Source organism: Sinohyriopsis cumingii, chromosome 8 (genome assembly GCF_028554795.1).
Source record: "Sinohyriopsis cumingii isolate HCF-2022 chromosome 8, ASM2855479v2, whole genome shotgun sequence".
Taxonomy (NCBI): Eukaryota; Metazoa; Mollusca; class Bivalvia; order Unionida; family Unionidae; genus Sinohyriopsis; species Sinohyriopsis cumingii.
In genome coordinates this window covers 98660541-98682971 of record NC_142968.1, presented here as the reverse complement: position 1 = coordinate 98682971, position 22431 = coordinate 98660541, and the positions used below count along the sequence as shown (strand labels likewise).

Here is a 22431-nt window from a genome sequence, read left to right as displayed (position 1 = left end):
AAGTAAGGTGCTTTTTGGAAGACGTAATGGAATGGACAGAGTGGTCCTTTGTCAAAAACGGCCTGGACCAGCTTAAGAAATCGGAAGAACTTATGAGAAAAGTAATGGAGGAAGAAGTAAAGAAGATCAAAGACAAGTGGAATAAAGAACGAAAGGATAAGGAAAACTTAAAGAAAAAAGAGGCCTTTGACAAACTCAACAACAATTGGATCATAATACAGGAGAAATTCCGAGCAATAGGTCATCCAGACTGGATGCCAGAGAAGGAGAAGAAGAAGAAAGGAATACTGGCAAAAGTGAGAACTTGGTGGAAGCAGTGGAGGAAATAAAAGAAGATGATGATGAAACCAAAGGCCCTTTTCAGGGCCACTCATAGGTCTCGAAAAGATCTTGACTTTCAATTGCCTAGCCCATTTCTTTTATTTTTTTTATTTTAAAAAAAATAGGACCCCCCCCCCCCGGTTTCAATTATTTGCCTGTTCCCTTTCCATAGACCCATCAGGTCGGGACCGTATTAAAATAGGGTCCCGACCCTGTTCCATTTCCCCTTGTCCCTAGATAGGCCCACACAGTATTCCCATGTTCCATTCCCCTTGTCCCTAGACAGGCCCAAACTCTATTCTCATGTTCAATTCCCCTTGTCCCTAGAATGGATATTTTTTTCTCCCATGTTAAATTACATAGTCCCCAGAGTGGATATTTTTTTCTGCTATGTTAAATTTTACATAGTCCCCAGAATGGATATACCCTTTTTAACATGGAAGTCCCCTAGTCCCTAGAGTGTCCCTATTCACTACTAATATTTATATATTAAATACAACCCACATAGTAAAATATCGTACTTAATATTGATTTTAAAAATATAAATGTAAGATAGGCGTGCGCTTATTTATCTACGTATACAATATAAATCATCTTGTATATTGTCCACGTATATAATGTAATTCATGATGTAGACAGTCCACGTATAAAATGCAACTCATGATGTAGATTATCCATGCATATAGCGCACCTCATGCCATAGATTGTCCACATATACAATGTAATTCATGCTGTCAAGGCCAGAAGGGTGGGTGGCAAAATCGTGAACACACACGAACGTACAGTGCCTTGTTGCTTGAAATTTGAGCATCGTTTTATTCTTGCGAAAATTTATTCGGTATAATGCAAACGTTTAGTAAATAGCCATAGTGACTTTTGCTTTGGTGACATTTCGAGAAAAGTCAGGGCCCTTTTGAAATACTGGACCCAAGCGCTCCAACGTTTGACCTGATACTGCCTTGGCTGCAGAATGTCCACCTTTTCAGTGTAGCTCATGCTTTAGATTGCTCACGTATACAATGTACCTCATGATGTTGAGTGCCCACGTATACAATGTACCTCAAGTTGTAGATTGTCCACGTATACAATGTACCTCAAGATGTAGAGTGTCCACATATACAATGTACCTCATGTTGTACAGTGTCCACATATACAATGTACCTCATGATGTACAGCGTCCACATGTACAGTGTACCTCATAATGTACATTGTCCACGTATACAATGTACCTCATGACATACAGTATCCACATATACAATGTACCTCATGTTGTAGATAGATTGTCCACATATACGTTGTAACTCTGCGGTAACGTGGCTTCCATGTTTGCTTGTTTGTTCATTATTATTATTATTATTATTGGCAAACATATATAATTCCAACAGGCCGTACATGTTATCTAGCAGTATGCCTTTCTTTATAAATCTAGTTTAGTACCTATTTTTCTTTCCATTTGATTGCCCTTCCAGGTTCGATTGTGCTCAGTTCTGTTTTTAAAACAAATATGTTATTAGGAGAGAGAGAGAGAGAGAGAGAGATATTTCTTAACTAATTGGCCTTGTTAGTAAGCACCGTAGAACGTGCATCTGCTTTTGAGCACCGTAGAACGTGCATCTGCTTTTGAGCTAAGATATGCCGGTAACTGGTTTCCTTTTATTTATTTATGTTTCTGTTTTTAATATAGTATGTCTAGCAATATGAACAAATCAAATAATTGATGATATAAAATTGGTCTAAATCAACCTAACTAGTTTTACTTAGGCTACTAGTTAATTAAAAAATAATAAATTATCACATTTTTTTACACACCCCAGGCGTGCGTTTATGTATGGAAGAATGTATTTTCTACTTTTCGGTTTAACTTTTTAATCTTCGGGGAGTGGGTAGCTACGATGTCGTAGCCTCAGCTTGATTTGTTGTGGCTGAGGTCCACGAGGAGGGATTAAGGGTACTAATATTAGTACTAGGGAGGGGGGGTGTGAAATGGAGATGAGATCTTCTTTGGAGCCAGGGTAATTTTTCTTCTTTTAGCCTCAGTACAAATTATTGTTCCAACTTATATAGGGTTATTTTGTTGTTTGGGTTGCTATAAATCTGAGTGACAATATTTTATCAAATTATTTTTAGATTATAAACGTCCCAGGTCACTCTGCACAACCCAACCCAACCCCCTTTTCCGGTCACTCCATCATCAACATAACCCGTCAGAAAATGAAATATACGCAATAGCTGTGACCTCCTTGTGGGTGAAGATGTCCGTGAATGTAAGCCGTTAGTCACTTTTCATTCCCATTTCAACCATTATTATTCATTTTGTGGAAAATCATGTATCCAGTGACTCACATGTATAAGCGCTACTATTTTATTATTTATTAATTGCAGAATATCTTTCCGCTCTAAAAAGTTCATAGTACTTTACTCAAAACCAATGATTTTATAGCCTAGCTACCAAAGTCAAACACAATAATACTCTGAACACCAAAATAAGTTGAAAACGGTGTTTGTAAACTATATTTATGGGTTTATACAATTTTTTCTTTTCTAAGTTTAGGTCTTATTTTCTTTCAAAAGACTGAGAGATAAAATATTCATTTATGAAAAAGTAAACAATCTCGTTCGCGCACCTGTTAGTCACGTGACCCACAATAGCAGTCTACAATTATGTGAGACTGTAAATCGATCAAGAGAATTTTCATAACAATTCGCACTGACAGCTCGTATTGGTTGACATTAGGTTTGCAGAACACTACTTTAGGGACAGAGGTATAATATCCATTTTTCTTTCCCTTGTGATATGTCATAAAGGCGCGAAAAGTTTCATTTTTATCAGGCATTGTTTCGTGTGACGCCATATTGCTTCCGCGGATTCCATGCCGCAGAAACTATTGTGCACAAAAAGATAATTCTGTACAATAATTTAAATATTCTTGACGGTAAACGGCCTTGACTTATTTTCTGGAATGCAAGTCACGTGTTACTTTGATATTTGTTAAGAAAAATAACCAAATATGTAATAGAAGTATATTCGAAAATGACCTTCACCTTTATACACGTGCACTCTCTGACCTTGTAAGGGCAGAGGTTAGCCGACTTTTTCTTTAATTTTAGCGCAGATAGTTGCCAGTTGATAAAGCTGAGTTATAAAATGGAACCTTTCAACAAATCTCCAAACTGATTTGCAGTCGTGTACCACTGCCTCTGTCATCCTGATAATCTTCACAACTTTCCTTTTTGGATTTGTGGCACATCAACACAGCCATGACAATTGAAATAAAATGCCTTGTCCAAGGTAGCTGGTCAGTACAGTTTCGAGACTGATACACTAACCATAGAACTACTGTAAACCTATAATGTAAGATGCCTCACCTGATGTTTAAGTTTTTGGGTTAGTCCTACTTGTAAGACCTTGACACTGATCTTTATATTTTGGGTGTCAGGATCTTACAGCCTAACTAACAGCGCTGTGCAGTGTGTTTTGATGTTGACTAACATTGTAACGAAAGTCAAATTTTCAGGAATTTCTCGCACAACTGGCAACTAAAAAAGCGCTGCTTTTCTACAAATTAAAGTCATAATGTTTTAGTCAGACTTTACTTACTCTGATGTCTTTTCTCTAATAAATTCAAATTCTCAAAAGAAATGGACCTGTTTTAAAGTTCCATTGGCCAAGATTTCAGTTGACTGAAAGCCGGGAATGCTGAAATTGGGTTAAGTAGAAATATGATTCTTTAACGAAATGAATAAAAAATATTTTATGTCTATTGGAACAGTAAAACACTGTTTCATTCAAGAAACATATCTTCAAATGATCCTACTTAAACATACTTCGGCATACCTTGACTACTGTCACATTGCAACAAATTTAAATGTATGTCAGTAGAACATGAAGATGCATCCATTTGCTAGTGTCATAATTTAATCCTGCCATGGTAAAGATAGGTAAAGGTAAGCATATTAATTACACATAAATTAGTAGAAGAGTGTCGATATATGCTGACAGATGTGTGAGATATTCCTGAAACTTTGACTACTCGTTCCATTGTCAACGACATCGGAACACACTATACAGGGCCATTATTTGGATGGTAAGACAGCCACTAAAACAAAACCAACATGTGCTGTGTCTTACATTATAGGACTAGTTTTTGGGTGTGATATCATACTAGCAACCCCAGTCATTTTTCTGATATTGAAATAATCGCAAACACTTGATTTCTTCATATAGATCTGTTTAACAGCATTACAAAACAGTTTAATTTTTAAAAATATCTCTATTTGAAAAAAATTATGCAACTTTTAAGTTGCAATTTGTTTTATATAAATGTATTCAGATTATGTGGCAGTCATGGACCCAAAGTAAAAGGCTCTTTGCATAAAAAAAATGATATAACCTTCTTTCTTGTTCAGATATTATTATGAAATTTGATACAGTAGAACCAAACTATAACATGATAATTGGGGTCCAAACAATTGGATCGTGTTAATATCGGGGTCGCTTTAATGTGGGGTTTTACAGTATTTTACTTTTTTCAGGGTTAGAGCCTCCGCCTTGGATGCGGGAGGTCGTGGGTTCGATCCCCGGCCGAGTCATACCAGAGACTTAAAAAATGGTACTAACAGCTGCCTCGCTTGGCGTTCAGCATTAAGAGGTTAGTGTTAGGACTGGCCGGCCTGGTGTCGGGATAATGTGACTGGGTGGGACATCATGCTACATGTCTGCGGCATGATGCCTCAGTGCTAGACATCACTATAAACTGCCACATTGCAGACATCTTAGTGATATGACTGAAAAATTGTTAAAGCTGCGTTAAAAATCAACATCACATCACATCACATATCAGTTTTTTCAGAGAACAACTCATTGGCACATATCTCTGTATTCATGCCTAATGTATATGATGAATTGGGTATCAACACCGTTTACTATCGTGCTGTCGTGGCATGCAGTTCATACATAATGCATTTAACTCTTTACCTTCTGCTAACGCATATATGCGACCATAAAAATAGCCTTGTAACCCCAGAGACGTATATACAAGCTGCTAATAATAGTCTCTCTGTCCCGGCTGGCTCATACATGCGTTTCCATCCAAGATTTGGGAAACCCCAGATACACATATACACGTTTCATATTAAAGCTTTGTATTGGATGAAATTACAAACATCCATTCTCTTTTATAATGTTTAGCCAATGAAAATAGTCCTTACATAAAATGATGAACGTATTCTATTAGTACTTTTACAGCATATAAGCGGGAAATTCTATTGAAAACGAAGTCAATGGTGACAGTAAAACAAAATGTCAACATTCATGTATTCCGTCGATGATTCTGATGGAAGTTTTGAAGGATTTGAAAGTGATGATATTGATTTTAACCAGATGAAGGATTGGACATTAGTATAAGTCCTGTTTTGACACCTGACATTTCAGATTTATCTGACTCCGAGGATGAAACAGGAGACAATCAAATCTGGTCGGAACACGCGAGACCGGTTAATGTGGACGACTTTACAGCAGTTTCAGGGCCAGCATCACATGCACTTGATTGAGTGTACACATTAGTTTCCACAGAATCAAGTGCCTGTGGCCAGCATTTATTTTAGAAGAAAATGCAAGGGAGATAGATTTCTTTTTACGTGCTTCAGGCAGTATCATAAAAAATTACCAAATCTGCAATAAAATAGTGGACACATCGGTGTGCAAAATAATGGTGAGAAAAGTAATCTAATATTCATTTTAAACACAGATATATTGAGATACATTTTTATTATTATAAATATTTGAATATAAACATTGATTCCTGTGGATTATATGTACTTGTTGGTAGAAATGAGTGGCACAAAACATTGGTAAGTGTTTAAAATTTTATTTTTCATTAAATTACATAGATTGCTTGTAACAAAATTGATACAGAAAATGTAGACAGCATGTAAATAACTCTAGAAGTTCTCACCCAGGCAGCTATTATGATGCTCTGGGGTTCAGCCTACAAACAGCTGCTAGAAGGCAGGCTGCTTATCAGGCTTAGTAGCCAGGGCAGCAAGTAATTGCAGAAGGTAAAGAGTTAATTCTGTTGAAAAATTGCACACATATTAACAATATTGAATAAATAATACAAAAAATCCCAGATCATTGTGTCTGAATTCAACGTCTAATATAATATACTGCATAAACAGAGTATCAACACTGTTTACTTGCGTCTGTTATCGTACCGTCAGGGCTTTCAGTTAATCCATAATATATGTAATTCCATTGCAAAAATTGCATACATATTTAAACTGTTAAACAATTTTTTCATACATCATTATGTGTCTGAATTGAATGGGAAAAATTAACAGCAAAATTAGGTTAAGAAAGACGAAGCACTTGTATGGTTCATTACATTCCAGGGTCTATGAATGATGTCTCGAAATTTCATGCTGCAAAAATTTTCTCAAATGCATTTCCATGTACATTTATCCATTGCAAATTTCCAATAATTAACGCTTGTACATCTATTCGTTTGAATCACTACAGCAGGATTAATTAACAAGCAACACATGCTTTCAGCATGCATCGTGTATATGACCTTTACTTCAGATTTTGTGAATATCGAAAGAAACTTGAAAATTACTATACTAATCATTGCGCGAAGTGCAGAGAACGGCTTGAGTTTGTGAACTTGCTTTTCCATAATGGTAACATATTTTTATAAAAACACAGGAAATTAATAACGAGTTCTAATAACACGCCAAGCCCAGCAAATGTGTTGGTGGCTTTCGTTTTATGATGTTTATTAAATTGTGAGAAGCTTTTATCAACCATCGCATTGCCTGCTTCTTGGTTGTGTATGCAGTTAACCCTTTAGCTACAACTGACGTATATATGTAGTGCCGATAAGCCTAGTTTACTACCCCAGTGTCGCTTATGTGTGTAAAATTCAGCAGTATTCGAAACCCCAGTGTCGCATCTATGCGGATGTGACCACTATGTTAACTAAACTTTGATTGGTTGAAAGTACAGAAGTTTACATAATTTTGATTATCATAACCAATGAGAGGACTGGTTACTCAACATTTTGATACAAGTTTGAAAGCTGAGAGGTTAAATTTCGACACTGTAAGCGGTTTTCTGCACTTTACGAAACACGTGTAATTGATGTAAACAAAAATGGATTCCGATTCAGATATGAGCGACTTTGGAGGGTTCAGTGCGAGCGATATTGAAGCATTTAATTGAGCGTTCATATAAAATGGATCTGATATTGATATTAGTCCGGTTTCAACACCCAATGTAAGTGATTTTGAATCAGATGGCGAGGAAGACATAGTCCCACTTGCACAATGGAGTGATGACCTCGCTGTGTTCGAGATCAATGATTTCGATTCTCATGTTGGTCCACTAAGCAATGAGAAAGATTTTTTCCTCAGGTTTTTCCCTGAAAGTCTGGTGGAAAAACTTGTGAGAGAAACACGATTATGCCAAGAAAATGTTGGGCCAAAAACAAGACCAGCAACAGTATGAAACTAGCATCATGGAGATGTGGGCATATCTTGGAATATACATCGTCATGAGTGTTATGCAAATACCTAAATATTCCATTGCCTGGATGACATCTGTATATTTTGGGATCCCAGGAATACCTGAAATGATGACAAGAGAAAGGTTTGAAAAAATAAGGAAATATTTCCATGCCAACAACACAAGCATCAACCCACCCAGAGGCCAACCAGGACATGACCAGATTTTCCATACAAGACCTTTCCATGACACAGTTTTGCATAAATGCCTGGACAATTATGACTCTCCAGGGTTCGTATGGTCTTTGAAGGTCCTTGAGAGTTTGGGAAAAATGAGGTAGCATTTTCAAGGCCTTGAAAGTTTGGGAAAATCGAGCATATTACCCTGAGGTCTTTAAAAGTCTTTGAAAATTGAAATAAACCCAAAAATTTGTAATTTCTTTCCAGAATCACAAATAAAAGTATCCGAGGTTGTTAGATTCAGATGTAATCTAGTTATCCTGGTTTTGTTCTTTTGATGACCCGTTCAGTTTCATTGCCGCCGCAATAACAAAAGAGGCTTTGTTTGGCTATCCAAAGTTGGCCTCAGCGGCGACTTCAATAACACATGCACTCTTCATCAAAGCAAGACGGCTACACACTTCATCAAAGGAAGTCACAAATAAAATTGCCTAAGGTCATTAGCTTCGGATGTAGCTGGTTTTCCTGGCTTCTTTCTTTTGACGAATCGTTCAATTTGATTGGACGAGTCCATCAGCTTTGGCCAATCAAAATGTTAATTACACAGATTCACTCTATGTAGAAAGTGCACGAAAGTATTACGCTCGAGGATTCAAAATTTGTTCAGTCGATTTTCATCTTCAGAGTTTAAAAATGCCAGGTCTTTGCTCTTTCAACAATATCTGGCTGGAACAAGAGAAATACAAGGAATGGCTGCAAAATTTACTTATACCGTCGATTTATTTAACACATTTGAGGGACAAAAATCATTTTCGAAAAATTTTGTTCTACATAATAATGTCCCTTGGTTTAATATAGAAACATCCATTGTAATCAATTCACAGATAAACAGTTTCAAAGTGCGCATGTGTACACTATAGTAGAGTTAAGCAAGAGTTGTTAATGTGTGCTGTGAAGCTTTAACTGTAGTAGGTCAAGTCATTTGATTAGGCAAATAAAAAAAAGAATGAAAAAATGTGTTTCCAGTTGACAGAATGTCCCCGTTTCTCATTGCCGACCCTCGACCTTTTTCCCCAGTGGTATAAAAAAATTTTTTTAAATATCACATTGCCGAAATTGATTTGTGTATCTATAGTCTGACTATACATCCCCATTTGTTTGTACCCCTATATTTTATTTCACTTTTTCAGAAGCCATTTTTTAAATGGTAATTTGTGTCTAGATAGTGTTTCTTACTAGTATGTAAAACCGAATTAAAAATTACTTTCATACATCATGAAGTTATTTGTTTTCATTTAGATTCATTAAAATTTGGAAAATTAGTGGTTGAAGTTAACCAAACGGACAATCATCCCTTGAAATGCTCCAATAGAACTGATGACAGCCTTGATGAAGTGGTTTTATTCTGTCCTTTCTAAAAGAAAGGAATATGTTGAACTTTGGAATGTTCTCCAGAAAATGTTGTTGTTGTCACATGGGCAGGCAACAGTGGAGAGATGATTTTCTGTCAACAAACAGGTATCTGTTAAGAACCTCAGCAGAGAAAGCCTCAGAGCTCAAAGCTAATCATTGACATTATGAGAAAAGCAGGTGGACCTTTGGAAATCGTCATTAGCAATGAAATGATGACATGCCTCCTCTGCAAGACATAAGTACCATGCCTATCTGTATAAGAAGAAAGCAGATGAGAAGGATGAGAAGAAAAACCAAAAAGGAAAGAAACGGGAGTTAGCCTTGGATGAAGTGGAAGAACTTAGAGCCAAAAAGCTGCGTCTTGAAGCTGACATTGCCAGCCTACATGCTTCCTCTGTACAGAAAGCAGAAGAGGCAGAGTTTAAAGGACTCATTGTGCTTGTCACAGGGTCAAATGCTCTTAGGAGAAGAGCAGAGGAAAAGATGACAGTGGTGGCATCTCTTTCCAAAATGATTGAAGAGAAAAAAAAGCAAATATAATAATGCATTTAAAGCAGTGCTGATGTCTGTTAAGAGAACAATTTATTTTGTATTAAATCTGACACGTATGTTACATATTTCTGAAAAAATAACAAATGTTAACCTATCTTCCAGATCATTATAATGCTATTTTAGGAAATTATAGTTTGACTTTAATCGGTAAACAATATTGTGGTATTTGGCATTCGTTGTTTTCTCATATAACCTGTATACACAATGTTAGCAAAAATAGGTCCTGGAAATCTCTGTTTGTGGTCTTTGAAAGTTTGGGAAAAGCCTTTGAATTTATCATTCATAGTTCAGTATGAACCCTGCCCTCCCAGAAACCAGTAAATTGATGAAGGCATGATTGATTATAAAGGAAGACTGTCATTTAAGCAATATCTGCCAGCCAAACCCACAACATTTGGCATTAAAGTCTGGGAAAGAGCCCATCCTCAAACCGGATATGTCCATGAATTTCAAGTATATGTTGGAAAGCCTGATGGACAGAGAAGGAGAGTGAGAGAAGAAGGGTTAGGATCTAGAGTGGTGAAAGACCTTACCAGAAAAATAATAAACAAAAACCACCACATCTATATGGACAATTTCTTTTAAAATCCCCAATTATTTGAAGATTTACGTCGAGATGGACTCTTTATGTTGTGGTACTGACCGAGGAAATAGGAAAAGAATGCTAGAACCTTTAAAAAAAAAGCCAGGGGGATATGAAAATTTTGCAAAAAGAGACTCTGGTCTGTGTTGCCTGGAAAGACAAGAAAATTGTCCATATTTTTTATAACAACATGAATCACACAGCTGTCCGGTGTAACTCTAAGAGAAAAAACCGGCCAACAAAAGAAGTAACTTGCCCAAAAGTTGCAGATGAGTATTCCAAAAACAAAGGGGAAGTGGATATTGCAGACCAAAACAGAATGCAATACAGTTCTTGTTGTAAAGCAAAGAAATGGTGGAAATATCTTTTTTGGTTTCTCATTGGGAGATGCAAGATGTGTGTTAGGGAAGGGAGGAGACATGAAGTTTTCATAGGATGCAAACAATGCCAAGTACATTTATGTGTGGATAATGACTGTTTTGAGAGGTACCACTATCATCTTTTTAATTAGAGTGTGGATTTCCTTCATGTTTTTATATGTTCATATTGGATTTATTTTGTGTGATTCAATACAGTTTATATGACTGGGATTTCTTGTATGATGGGATGTAGGAGTATATGTAGTGAAAATATATGAATAACAGACACTATACAAGGTAGGCTGTTTTTTATTTCACTGAAATCCCCCAAAAAATAATGAATATAGATGTAACCATGTTTTTATTGTCATTTTCTGTAGGCAGCCATGATGATACTCTAGTATTCAGCCTAGTAACCAGCCTCACTAGTCTCAGTAACTGATATGATAGCACTCAGCAGTAGTGAAACTGCACAACAGCTGTAGTAGCTAAAGGGTTAAAGAAGAAACACATGTCGGCTATTGTTTGAGCAATGATTGTATAAAGAATTAATTGAAAACAATCACAAAGACGACTTACTGGCTTTACTTATCGATCAGTGATAAGTAACATTTTGGTAATGTTTATTTTGGCATAACACTTCAAAAACCTGGTGTTACTGTTAAATTTCAGAAGCCACGCCACAATTGTATGATATTCAAATTAATACACAATCTCTTCCCCAAAATTTAGCTCCTTGCAGAATGGACCAGGCAATGCTGCCATCTTTCACTTAGAACTAACATTTCAATATCATATACCTGCAAAATAATTTATCACTTTCAGACTTTGTATTTTTTTATTTTGTATTTTGACAACCTTATTTATCCTATCATATGTTATGAGTGCATTGGGAATTTGAGAACCCACTTTAAGCGTGTTTGTAGTTACTTTGCTAAAGCTTGTCAAAATAAAAAATACATTTTTAAAAATTTCATATGGAAACTTTGCTTTTGTCTGATAGTGATATGATTTTTTATCGTTATTTCATCAATGTCACATTAAAAAATTTAAACAAATGCATTAGCATGATGAATATAAGGTTAAACATATTTTAGAACCGATGACCGTTTGTCAGTTCAGCTATTTACAGCATCGACAACTTGAGCTTATTTATAGTGGATGAAAATCCACACTTTGTGTTAATTTTGCGACTGAATACTGTCCAAACCATACAACAAGCGATACTACGATAAAAACTATACAAAAAAATCATCTCTTAAAATACGTTTAACCTTATATTCATCATGCTAATGCATTTGTTTAAATTTTTTAATGGGACATTGATGAAATAGCAATAATAAGTTTAGTTTTTGAACATCAGTTTAAAAGTTAACATTGTTGTCAGCTGTTAGAAAATTCAGATATTGCGGACAATGTCGACACAGGGAGATTCATATGGTTTACAAATTAAATGCTCATTGCAGTTGGTTTATACACATTTCTGATACATAAATTTGGTAGCAAAATAAAGTTTGGAATATGCCAATTTTTATGATATATGATGCATTTATTTAAATTGCCAAACTTTTGGTCTAATCTGCATAAAGTTCGATGGATTATTTCTTTGTGTAGGAATATCAAAGGAACTACAACCACTGAACAAATTGTTTACATCTTTGATTGGAATGAAAATTTCATGAATATTCATGAAGTTTTAATAACCCAACACATTTTGTAACAAAGAAGAGAGGTGTCACACAACCACAGCATGATCAGTGCTTATTTCAAGCTTGAAATCTGTTATTTGAGATGATTATAAAATAATAATTCCATCAAACATAAAAAGAAAACATGCCCATTATAAATAATTTTATTTGCTTTTACAATATATAAAATAAGTTGGACACGTATTGGTGTTGCAATGAAAATTCTATACTTTGTCAACAGTTTCATCAGATTTCCAGGTAAACTAAACTGTCATCTTGTCCATGTTAGACTGGGGTTGCTAATCATATTGCCCAAATAATGGTATTGTGTAATGTGTTGTGATGTTGAGAGACAGCAGAACGAGAGGCCAAGATTTCAGGATTATCTTGCACCACCAGCAGCACATGTCAATACTTTTTTTACACATTATTAATTTACGCAGACTTGGATCTATTGTTTCTAATAAATTCAAATTCTCACAGAAGCAGTTGGAAGTGTTTTCAAGTTCTGTTGACCCCTATTTCATTTTTTTTAATGCAGTTGAAGCTGGATTGCTGAAATTGGTTAAAAGGGTGATATATTTCTTGAAGAAGATGAAGCTATTTAAGCCTTTTTGTCAGTATTAGTATAATTTTATTTGTTTTGTTAAAGAAGCATAATTCAGATTAATCTGATTTCGACATTGTCGTTTTATAATTCCATCAGGGTAAATACTGCAAAGTGTGTATCTTAATTACACTTAAATTTGTTGACAAGCGTATCAGATATTCCTTAAAATTTGACCTCCCGTTTTCCAGTCAGTCTTGACTTGGGAAAAAATACTATACAAGACAGTTATTTAGGCAGTAAAATGTAGCACACAAAAACTTAAATATCAGGTGAGGTGTCTAATATTATAGGACTAAAATCCACTGCAGCTTCTTCATTCTTCTTTTTCTTCACCTTGATCATGGAAAAACAACTGAACCAGACAATTTTACAAGAGTCTGACTTGGTTTATTATTTAATACTTGCATTTTTACTTCTATAGCAGTCCAAAGAGCAAAGCATGTCCTTTACAGTGGGCATCATGCTCTACCATATTTCTATTGTACAAATCATTCAGTTCATTTAGATGCACAGAACCGATTATCTCAATAATGGGTGTACATATACCTTTATATGGTGATTTTTCACTTCTTAAATACTCATACATACATCGACAGGTTATTTTTTACATATGGCAAAAGTCTTAAGTTTATGTATTTATACGTTTTTGGACAAGGTATGTTACAATGTTGCCATTTGATTTTGTAGAAGTTGAGGCTACAATGTGCTGATACACTATTAGTAGAAGTGTCATAATAAAGATTTCAAGCGGTACATGTGCCAATTCCTTATACAGTCCTACCCACTTATGTTCATGTCACTTATGTCAACAAGCTACCTATTGACCTGTCAAAAACACGGCATCCAGCAAGAGACGCCTGTTGAAGATGAAATGGAAAATAAGCCTCTTAGAAATTGCTAATAATTAGCACAGAAGATATAAAAGTAATATTTAGATTCTGGTGAAGTAAAGCAGGAAGGGACACAATTATGTTTATTGGAAAACATGTCTGCTTGAGTTTGTGTCATGGCAAGAGAAATGATTGCTGTCGTCATTGGAAGTGGAACAAAAAATTCCAAGAATTTTGTCAAGTTGAGAGATAGCAACAAGTCATTGAGCTGCATAGGCTTTGAAAGTGAAGTTTGTGCAACTGTACTTGTGGTAAATAAGGCCTACATGTACTTTACAAACCTTTTGGTTGAACGTAACGTTTATCGCCACTTCAAGTTTTAAATACCAAACATTTGAATACATTTTCCAGCTTTATTGTAGCAGTTTGTGGTATTTTGTTACACCTTACTAAGACGGTCTTCACCTAAATCAATGAAAATACATAACCTCTGTCACATGGCTTCTGTCAATGTCAAGCTTGCTGCCCAACTTGAACAAATTCGTTATTTTATTGTTTATGTTGACAGGCTACCCATTCGGATTCATACTATGCTCTCCAATTACATGATGTTGCTGTCCAGCTTTAAAGGTGCCATTCCATTAGCAAATGGGCACATGTTTGATTCTTAGAAGTTGGTTTATTATGCTTACGGTAGCTACCAATGGCAGCACAAATTAAATTTGTGATCTCTTGAAACTGTTTGGCTGAAATTAAAAGTGAGGCTCCTTGCAAGTATTGATGACAACTGCACTCCACCCATTTTGCTAAAAGCATTTAATTTTAATTAAGTTAAATTTTGATTAAGTTTTAATTTGATGGATTAATTATGCTATTACCATCATCATCATCAATCCATTAACCCAAGAGGTAGTTGAATTTACAACCTATTCTCTCCATCTTACTCTGTATATTTTGGAATTTTTGTGAGTGGTTACAAAAGTACAAGCTTTACTTATGCTTAATTAATTCAAAACTTGGCTATAGGTTTTCATTTCCCTATGAATAGCCTCTTTCCCTTGGTAGCCCCATTAAGAAGTTTACTTTTGTTTTGTGCAGCCCAAAATATGTGCCTGTTTAAATACTGTACATGTGGCAAGTAAATACTGTAACTAAACAGCTTTGTGCTTCTGGCAAAAGTTAATGTGATAGTTTATTGTTTAGTGACACTGTTGGTTAACAGTGGATTAACACATTAACCCCAGTGATGACTTAACCAGGCAAGAGGTAGTGGCCTACTGCCGAGCTCTGTAGCATCAAGGTCATGCATGATACACTGAAGTGGGTGGTATTATAAAAAGGTAGACAGATGTAGCTCTATAATGATACCAAATAATCTGGAATATCTATAGTTGCACTACAAAATACAGATTTAAAAAAACTCATTTTTTTTTAGACCTGACTTTTTTCTACCCAAATTTCGCCCATGGTCGGAATCCGATTTTGTGTCCAGATTTTATACTTTTTGGTCTCAGATCTAAGGCAAACTGGTATGAACTGAAAACAGACAGATGAGCCTTTGCAAAAAGTAGGATAAGATGGGCATTTGGAATAAAGAGTGGTCTCCATACAAAAATAATGGCTCCATTTAGCAAAAAAAAGGAAAAACAACAACTCCAATTTGTACCCTTCTGCTCATGCACGAGTCAAATAGCCAGTGAAAAATGATGTTTCTAACACAACTAAGCAGTATGTTATTGAAAGATCACCGTGGATTTGGTGTTTTAGAGTCTGTTCAGAAATAGCTTTCAAAATGTGTTTCCAACTTGACTTTCAGACGAAAATGACAAAGCTCCAGGGGTTAATGTGTTAACACTGTAAGAGGTCTCACTAGGATTTTAAAACTAGGAGTCCAGGACTTTAAACTTGGTAAAAATAGGAGTCCCAGCAGCAAAAGTTGCAGTCCCCTCCCAGAAACATGTTGAAGTGGCTAAATGTCCATCAAATGCCAGGAATAAACAGACACAAAACTTTTTTAGTTTTATTCATTTGTAATTAATTATTATTCTATAATATATATATATATATAAAAACTATTAAAATTGATATTATTTACAGATATATTTAACTACAATATAGTTCACCTTTGTCTATGTTGCATTTCACAAAATTTTCTGATGCTTGGCTTTGGATCGTATTCCTCCATGCTCCACACTAGGTTCCTCTTCTTTGACACACATCATTTGTGTTAAGGTCTTGTGTTTTGTGATGGACATTCATTTAGTCTTAATTTGGTTCTGCACACTGAGGCCTCTCTTGCATGCCATGGATGTCACTGTTGACACCAACACAATCACAGCTAGGACTGCAAAGTCTGGAAATCTCTGTACTCTTGAAATAGAGTTGTACAGGCTTCTGTCAGTGTGCATTTCAATGATTTAATGACCACCTAGCAAGTAGGTTGTCTCGAGAAGTCTCATCTCAAGAAAATGTGGAACTTTAATGACTAGAAGAACCAGTTGTTGCCATTGAGTTTAATTTTCCATGTTCTTTACACCACTGGCATATAGCTCATGTTTGTCCATCAGAATGAATTTTGTAAATCAAAGGAAAGTTTTTATTCCAAACACTAAGCCAGGGATCATGCACATTCTTGCACTTGGCAACTGTCCCATCTGAACTATCAGTTATAGCAGCTTTAGCAGTTCTGAATCATTAAAATGTACGTCAGTTTTCCATTTAATCCCAAAGTAATTATCCCGATTTGCACATGGCAATTTCATCCAAGTCTCCACATGCCTTGACTTCAAGGTAGCATGTAGTATTTATTATAGCTACAATCAGAAATGAACACAATAACAGGAATCGCACTGGGCTTTGTCATTGTCTTAAATTGCAATTGGTGGCAACATTTTTGGCTGATAAAACTGTATATACATGTATTTTGGATTAATTGCAAGCCTCGACTGCATGATATCAGATGGCAAGTAAATAGTGTTAATACTCTTTCATGCTATATATTAATGATTTGGGATAAAATTATTGAATATTGTAAATCTGTGCAATTTTTCAACGGAATTGCATGACTCATGGATGAGTTGCATGCCACGACAGCACGATAGTAAACGGTGTTGATACCCTATTCATCATATACATTAGACATGATTACACATGTATGTGCCTCTGAAAAAAGTAAAATACTGCAAAGTCGCACATTAACATGATCCAATTTTTGGGACCCCAATTATCGCGTTATAGCAGGGTTCCCACTGTATAATCAAAATAGCTATACAACTACAATCAACCACCTCTGAACGCAAAAACAGGAAATGACTACAGGCGACCAGAGGACAGCAGTTTGAACAAAAATGTAACAAAAAAAATAGTTTTCCTGCAACTTAAAAGAAAACTTATTACCTTTGAAGCAATGATATATACCAAGCAAATAAAACGAATCTGTTTCAGTGTTCTACAATTATTTGATGTTGCCGCAGCAATAAAAAAAACTTTACGTTTTCCAGCTTTACAGTAGCAGTTATTGATATTTTGTTACACCTTACTGAAAACTGGTCAATCTTACAGAAAAAAATCAACTGCCTTAATGATGCAGACTCTTCAGAGTTGGCAGGTCTGATGTTGACAAAAGCAATTAGATTGCTTCATTTTGAATCCTGTTCCTTATTTAACTGACTTTGGTTTTTCCTAAGCTACTGTCACATTTCCGTACATATCATCTATTACACTTTTTTCCACCTAATTATGTCTTACACTCGCCTGTACATGTATTATACTTTTACAGTACATTAAAGAATTAAAGGAAATAAAAGTTTTGTTATTATGATGCTAATCATCATAAAATTTGAAAGAAAGACTGCTGCATAAGAATAACGAATTAATTATAGCAACTGTATATAACCCTTTTTCATGAAAACTGACAGGTTTCTTTAATTTAAAAGATTGAGATTCATTATATTCTTAACCAAGTGATGCAGCAGACCAGTCTGTACTTTTAATGAAAATGGTGCCAGATTTTTAGCGAAAAGGGTTTTACAGTGTGTTGTGGATGAATTTTTTTTAGAACAGATGGATCTTTTTAAACTTAAAAAACATGTCTCATCAGAAAAGGACAAGTCAACATCACTTTACAATTTTGAAAAGAATATGAGTGAGTGATTTATAAAAGTACTCTTGTAAATATAAATTGTTTGTGAACATGTTTTGTATTTGTAACCTGGTTTTGCACCACAAAAATTTTGCCAAGAATTTTTACCTGCAGCAAATCCAGGTTAATAGCAAAAATAAACATACTTTTCATCCATTCTGCTGTAATTATGATATGTATATAGATTACACCTTTTATGTGCGGTTTATACTTTTTTGCCACCTGTATTTGAAAAAATTAAGTTTACCTCATGGGGTTGGCATGTTCGGTTTGCACGCATTTCAACCAGCTAAAATGTATGTCAGTGGAGATTGAAAGCGTATCCACTTGTTCATGTACAAATTTGATTCCATTTGGAAAAATACATCACCAGTCGGCACAGATCCCATTTTCTTTTCTAGAAAATGCAAAAAAAACTTGACCATTTTTAACTTTTTAAATGAAAAGACTGATCAAAACTGGTAAACAAAAACCCTGATTTGTTGCTTGTTTTATAACCAAAAACAGCTGTTATTGTCCGGAAATCTGAACATTATGAAATTCTCAACATAAGTCCTATATTTTGGTAATTTTCTTTACAAAAAAATATTCTCAGTCAACTATAAATAACAGATCACATTTTGAACAATGAAATTGGCACAAATGTCTTTACAACTGACAACACTTTAAGAAATAAATAGCAATGAAGTAAGTCTTGTCAAGTAAAATTTGTGCTATAGTCGTATATTTTAATTTAATCTGGCACTGCACAAGATGTTAACTGATTACCATACTACTATAATCTGAAGATTGTAAGGTCAAATGTAGGATGATTTATGAGGGTGTTGAAAGTAATAAAGGGAAAACCAGTGTTCATTCCTTTGATGTATTGTTAATTAATATTTTTAAAAACTCAAGCAATAATATTTCTAATCAAATTCTGATGAAACTTGTTAAATAGTCTTGTAGATGCTGGCTGGGTTTAATTAGGTGATTATTAGCAAGATCTGTGCGTATTAATGAGGTAACGTATCTGATTTGCATAGTTTGTTACCTCTCTGGATCTTGCGACCATATCTCTCATCCAAGTTATGAGTTGTCAGACATGTATTGAGCATGATAAGATATATTACTTTAAGCAAAATGTTTCTAGGTCTCGAGTAATTGGTTGTAGGTTTTCTTTTATTAAAGTTGATGCTTTAAGTTTGTGGCAAAACTACTTTCACACTTGGAGTGGATTTATTTAATTGTATGTACCTTTCGTGACATGATCAGCAATGATGGAACACATGTACATTATGCAAGCGGTGGATATTTATTATCTGGAACAGGGCCTGAGATTTGTGGTAGTTTGAGGTCCAAGATTCTTCGTTCTTTGCCTGTGAACATTTCATATATTACCAGCACTAGCCTGTGGGGCCTTCAGTATTTACAAATTGTTTGTATAAATTTTAATACAATTTGCAGTTTTATCCTTGCCATCTTTTTTTACCAGTGCACAAGTGGAAGTCAGTGATTTAAAACACTTTTGATATACAATTACCAGAAATCTGCAGATTTTGGCATTTATATATATATATATATATATATATATATATATATATATATATATATATATATATATACGTAGCATTGGTCTAAGCTTCATCTTTCTTTTTCAATCAAACTTTTGTGTTTCTCAGTGTCAATTAAAATAAAGTATTTACCCTGTGGACTTGCCAAATGTTCTTGATAAACATGCAAATATACAGGCCAAAATTGAGCAGATGAAATTTGTCTGCAATAATTAATGCAGTACCTGCTGTAGTTTTTAACATCAAACATTCCAAGCCCAGAAATTCCGGTACCTGCTGTAGTTTATAACATCAAACATTCCAAGACTGGAAATTCCATTACCTGCTATAGTTTATAACATCAAACGTTCCAAGCCCGGAAATTCCAGTACATGTATATGGCTAGTCTAAGTTTTCCTGTAAATGTTCAGATTTTTGCTATAAAATAATTATTTTTAAAAGAACACCAAATCTGGTGTATCACCTGATGCATGGTATAAGCTTAAGTATATCATTTTCTGACAGAGATAATTTTTTATTTGATAATAAACAAGTAGTTAGCTGTCTGAATTTTTTTCCTTTTTGGGTTAATTTTTCATGTATCAGGTGTATGTTCAATGCATTGATGTAAATATTTTTCACTGAACCAATTCTTGGTTTATACAGAACAGGGTAGTATAGCATGGTAATTTTCCTGGATAAGTAGGTAGGAAACATTTTCGGGCCCATGTAAATTAATTAAACCGTAAAACACATCTGTGTAATGATTTTCTGTGCTCATCCATCTGTACATGCAATACTCCAGAACTATCTGTCACCACTACTACATAATAAAACCATCAGATTTTACTGCCATCATAATTTTTATAATGTCTTACAAAATGAACACTTTTATTTTTAACGAAAGTATTGATTTTTCATTTAAAACACCATATATTACAAGATCCAGTAATTTACATTCTGTTTTAAACCTTGGCTTGTCTATCACAACCAGTTCAGTGTGAAGTCAAGCATTTGGCCAGACTCTTGCTTGGTCTGGTTGAGGACAGTTAGACAATAATAGGATATGAATTCTTTATATGTAATCCAGATGACATATGCTAATTAACTTTTGTCTAGAAATTAAAACTAAGGGTTTCTCTAATATATGTCAGTCTACAGGACGAAGTTGATGCAAAAGCAAGCTTGTGTCTTATTGTGCAACAATGCCAGACAAGAAGAACAGATCCAAAGGTATAAAAGCCAGGAAAAGACATTACTTCAAAAAAGGAAATATACCACATAATAAGGGCAAAACATATAAAGATGAGACTGTAAGGGTTCGAGTAAAAAGTAACTATGTAAGACCGGAAAAAGATCAGTCTAACACATTGACAACTGATCCATTGAGAGAAGAGTCCTCAAGCTCGGTAGCCAGCCTCATGGTACTCAGACCAGTCCGTAGAAAGCAATCAGAGGTGGACATAAAAGCAGAAGTAAATGGGCAAAATGGGTAAGCTAAATAAACCAATTTTAAGAAAGCTATAAGTTGCTATATTATATAAGTAAATACAATAGAATACATTTCACATAGGTTTATGCATTTTAAAATGAAGATAAACTGTAAACATGATGCACAGAGCTTTGTATTTATCGCCAAGTAACGGAAAAATGTTTCTACCTTAAATTCCAATTTTGGTCCAGTCAAACATTAAATGATAAAATATGCAAGAATTAATTATCCAGTCGTCTAAGGGAGATAATTAAGATATATCTACTGTTAGCAGGATTGACACCGGATTTAAAACCATCCTGGCAGAGATTAATCATTCATGAAGTATATTTGTTGTGTATTCAGTTTGATAACTGCAATGGATTCGGTTGGATGAAAATTTTCATTGCAGACCTGGGGAGGAGAATACATGCAGCACAGTACAAGTTAATGAAAATGACGGAGTGATGAATGAAGCATTTCAGGACCATATGACAATGTGGAGGGATTCGGACGCATCTTCAGAGTGTCAGTATTAGTCAAAACTGTTTAACTTGTATGATGAAGTACAAACTGATGTCCCCCAGTAGGAGAGAAGCATTAATTAAAAAGGACTTCAAATGGGCCTCTCTCAAACCCCTGTAGTGACTAGGAGCTTAGGAAAAGTGTTAATCATATGCTAATACTCTCCATGCAGTTTCAAAGGAAATTTTGGAAGATAAACCATAATGACTTGGAGCGAAGATGCTATAGATTAAGGTGCTGAACCAGTTAACAATTCAGATGTTACAGACATACAACTGGATGGATTTTATTCGAGTATTCAGGTACTGGAAAAACACCTTTTAAGCCTGCTGGTCAGTGTGTACATGTGGTTTGAGTCGCATGACGTGATTCAAATGGTGACTTAGAACAAACTTTGTTCAAATGGAAATTTGTATACTGTACCTCGGACAGAAAGCCACACAGTGTGACTGTGCTGCTAATATTACAAACAAATATTGAGATGAGCATTCTTGGGCTAAAGATGGGCTTGTTGAATTAAAAACTCAATAAAACCTTGAACTGAGGACTTTTATTACTGACCCAAGCTACCATATAGTTTTTGCATTTACACAGGGAAACTGAACACGATGACTGACAGTCAAATTGATGATTAAACAAGAATTGTAGGAAATCATACATTTTCTGGTGTACTTGCCATATAATACCAAGTAGGATAAGGAATCAATTAAATTTGTCGTAGATGTG

General features: G+C 35.0%; 1 protein-coding gene across 5 annotated transcripts in view; it reads left to right on the top strand.

Annotated features, from left to right (window-relative positions):
• Positions 1 to 2959: 2959 nt before the first annotated feature.
• The window catches only part of LOC149794218 (uncharacterized), an 89040-nt gene continuing 69568 nt past the window's right edge, over positions 2960 to 22431 (top strand). For 3 of the 5 annotated variants that reach the window (XM_089968331.1, XM_089968332.1, XM_089968330.1), the window contains exons 1-3: positions 2960 to 3084; positions 20864 to 21201; positions 21593 to 21708. In XM_089968331.1, coding sequence (XP_089824457.1) covers positions 20915 to 21201; positions 21593 to 21708 — 403 coding nt within the window. In that variant the 5' untranslated portion in view covers positions 2960 to 3084; positions 20864 to 20914. Of the gene's footprint in view, positions 3085 to 20863; positions 21202 to 21592; positions 21709 to 22431 lie in introns of those variants that run through there. The other 2 variants (XM_089968334.1, XM_089968333.1) reach the window with 2 other exon arrangements.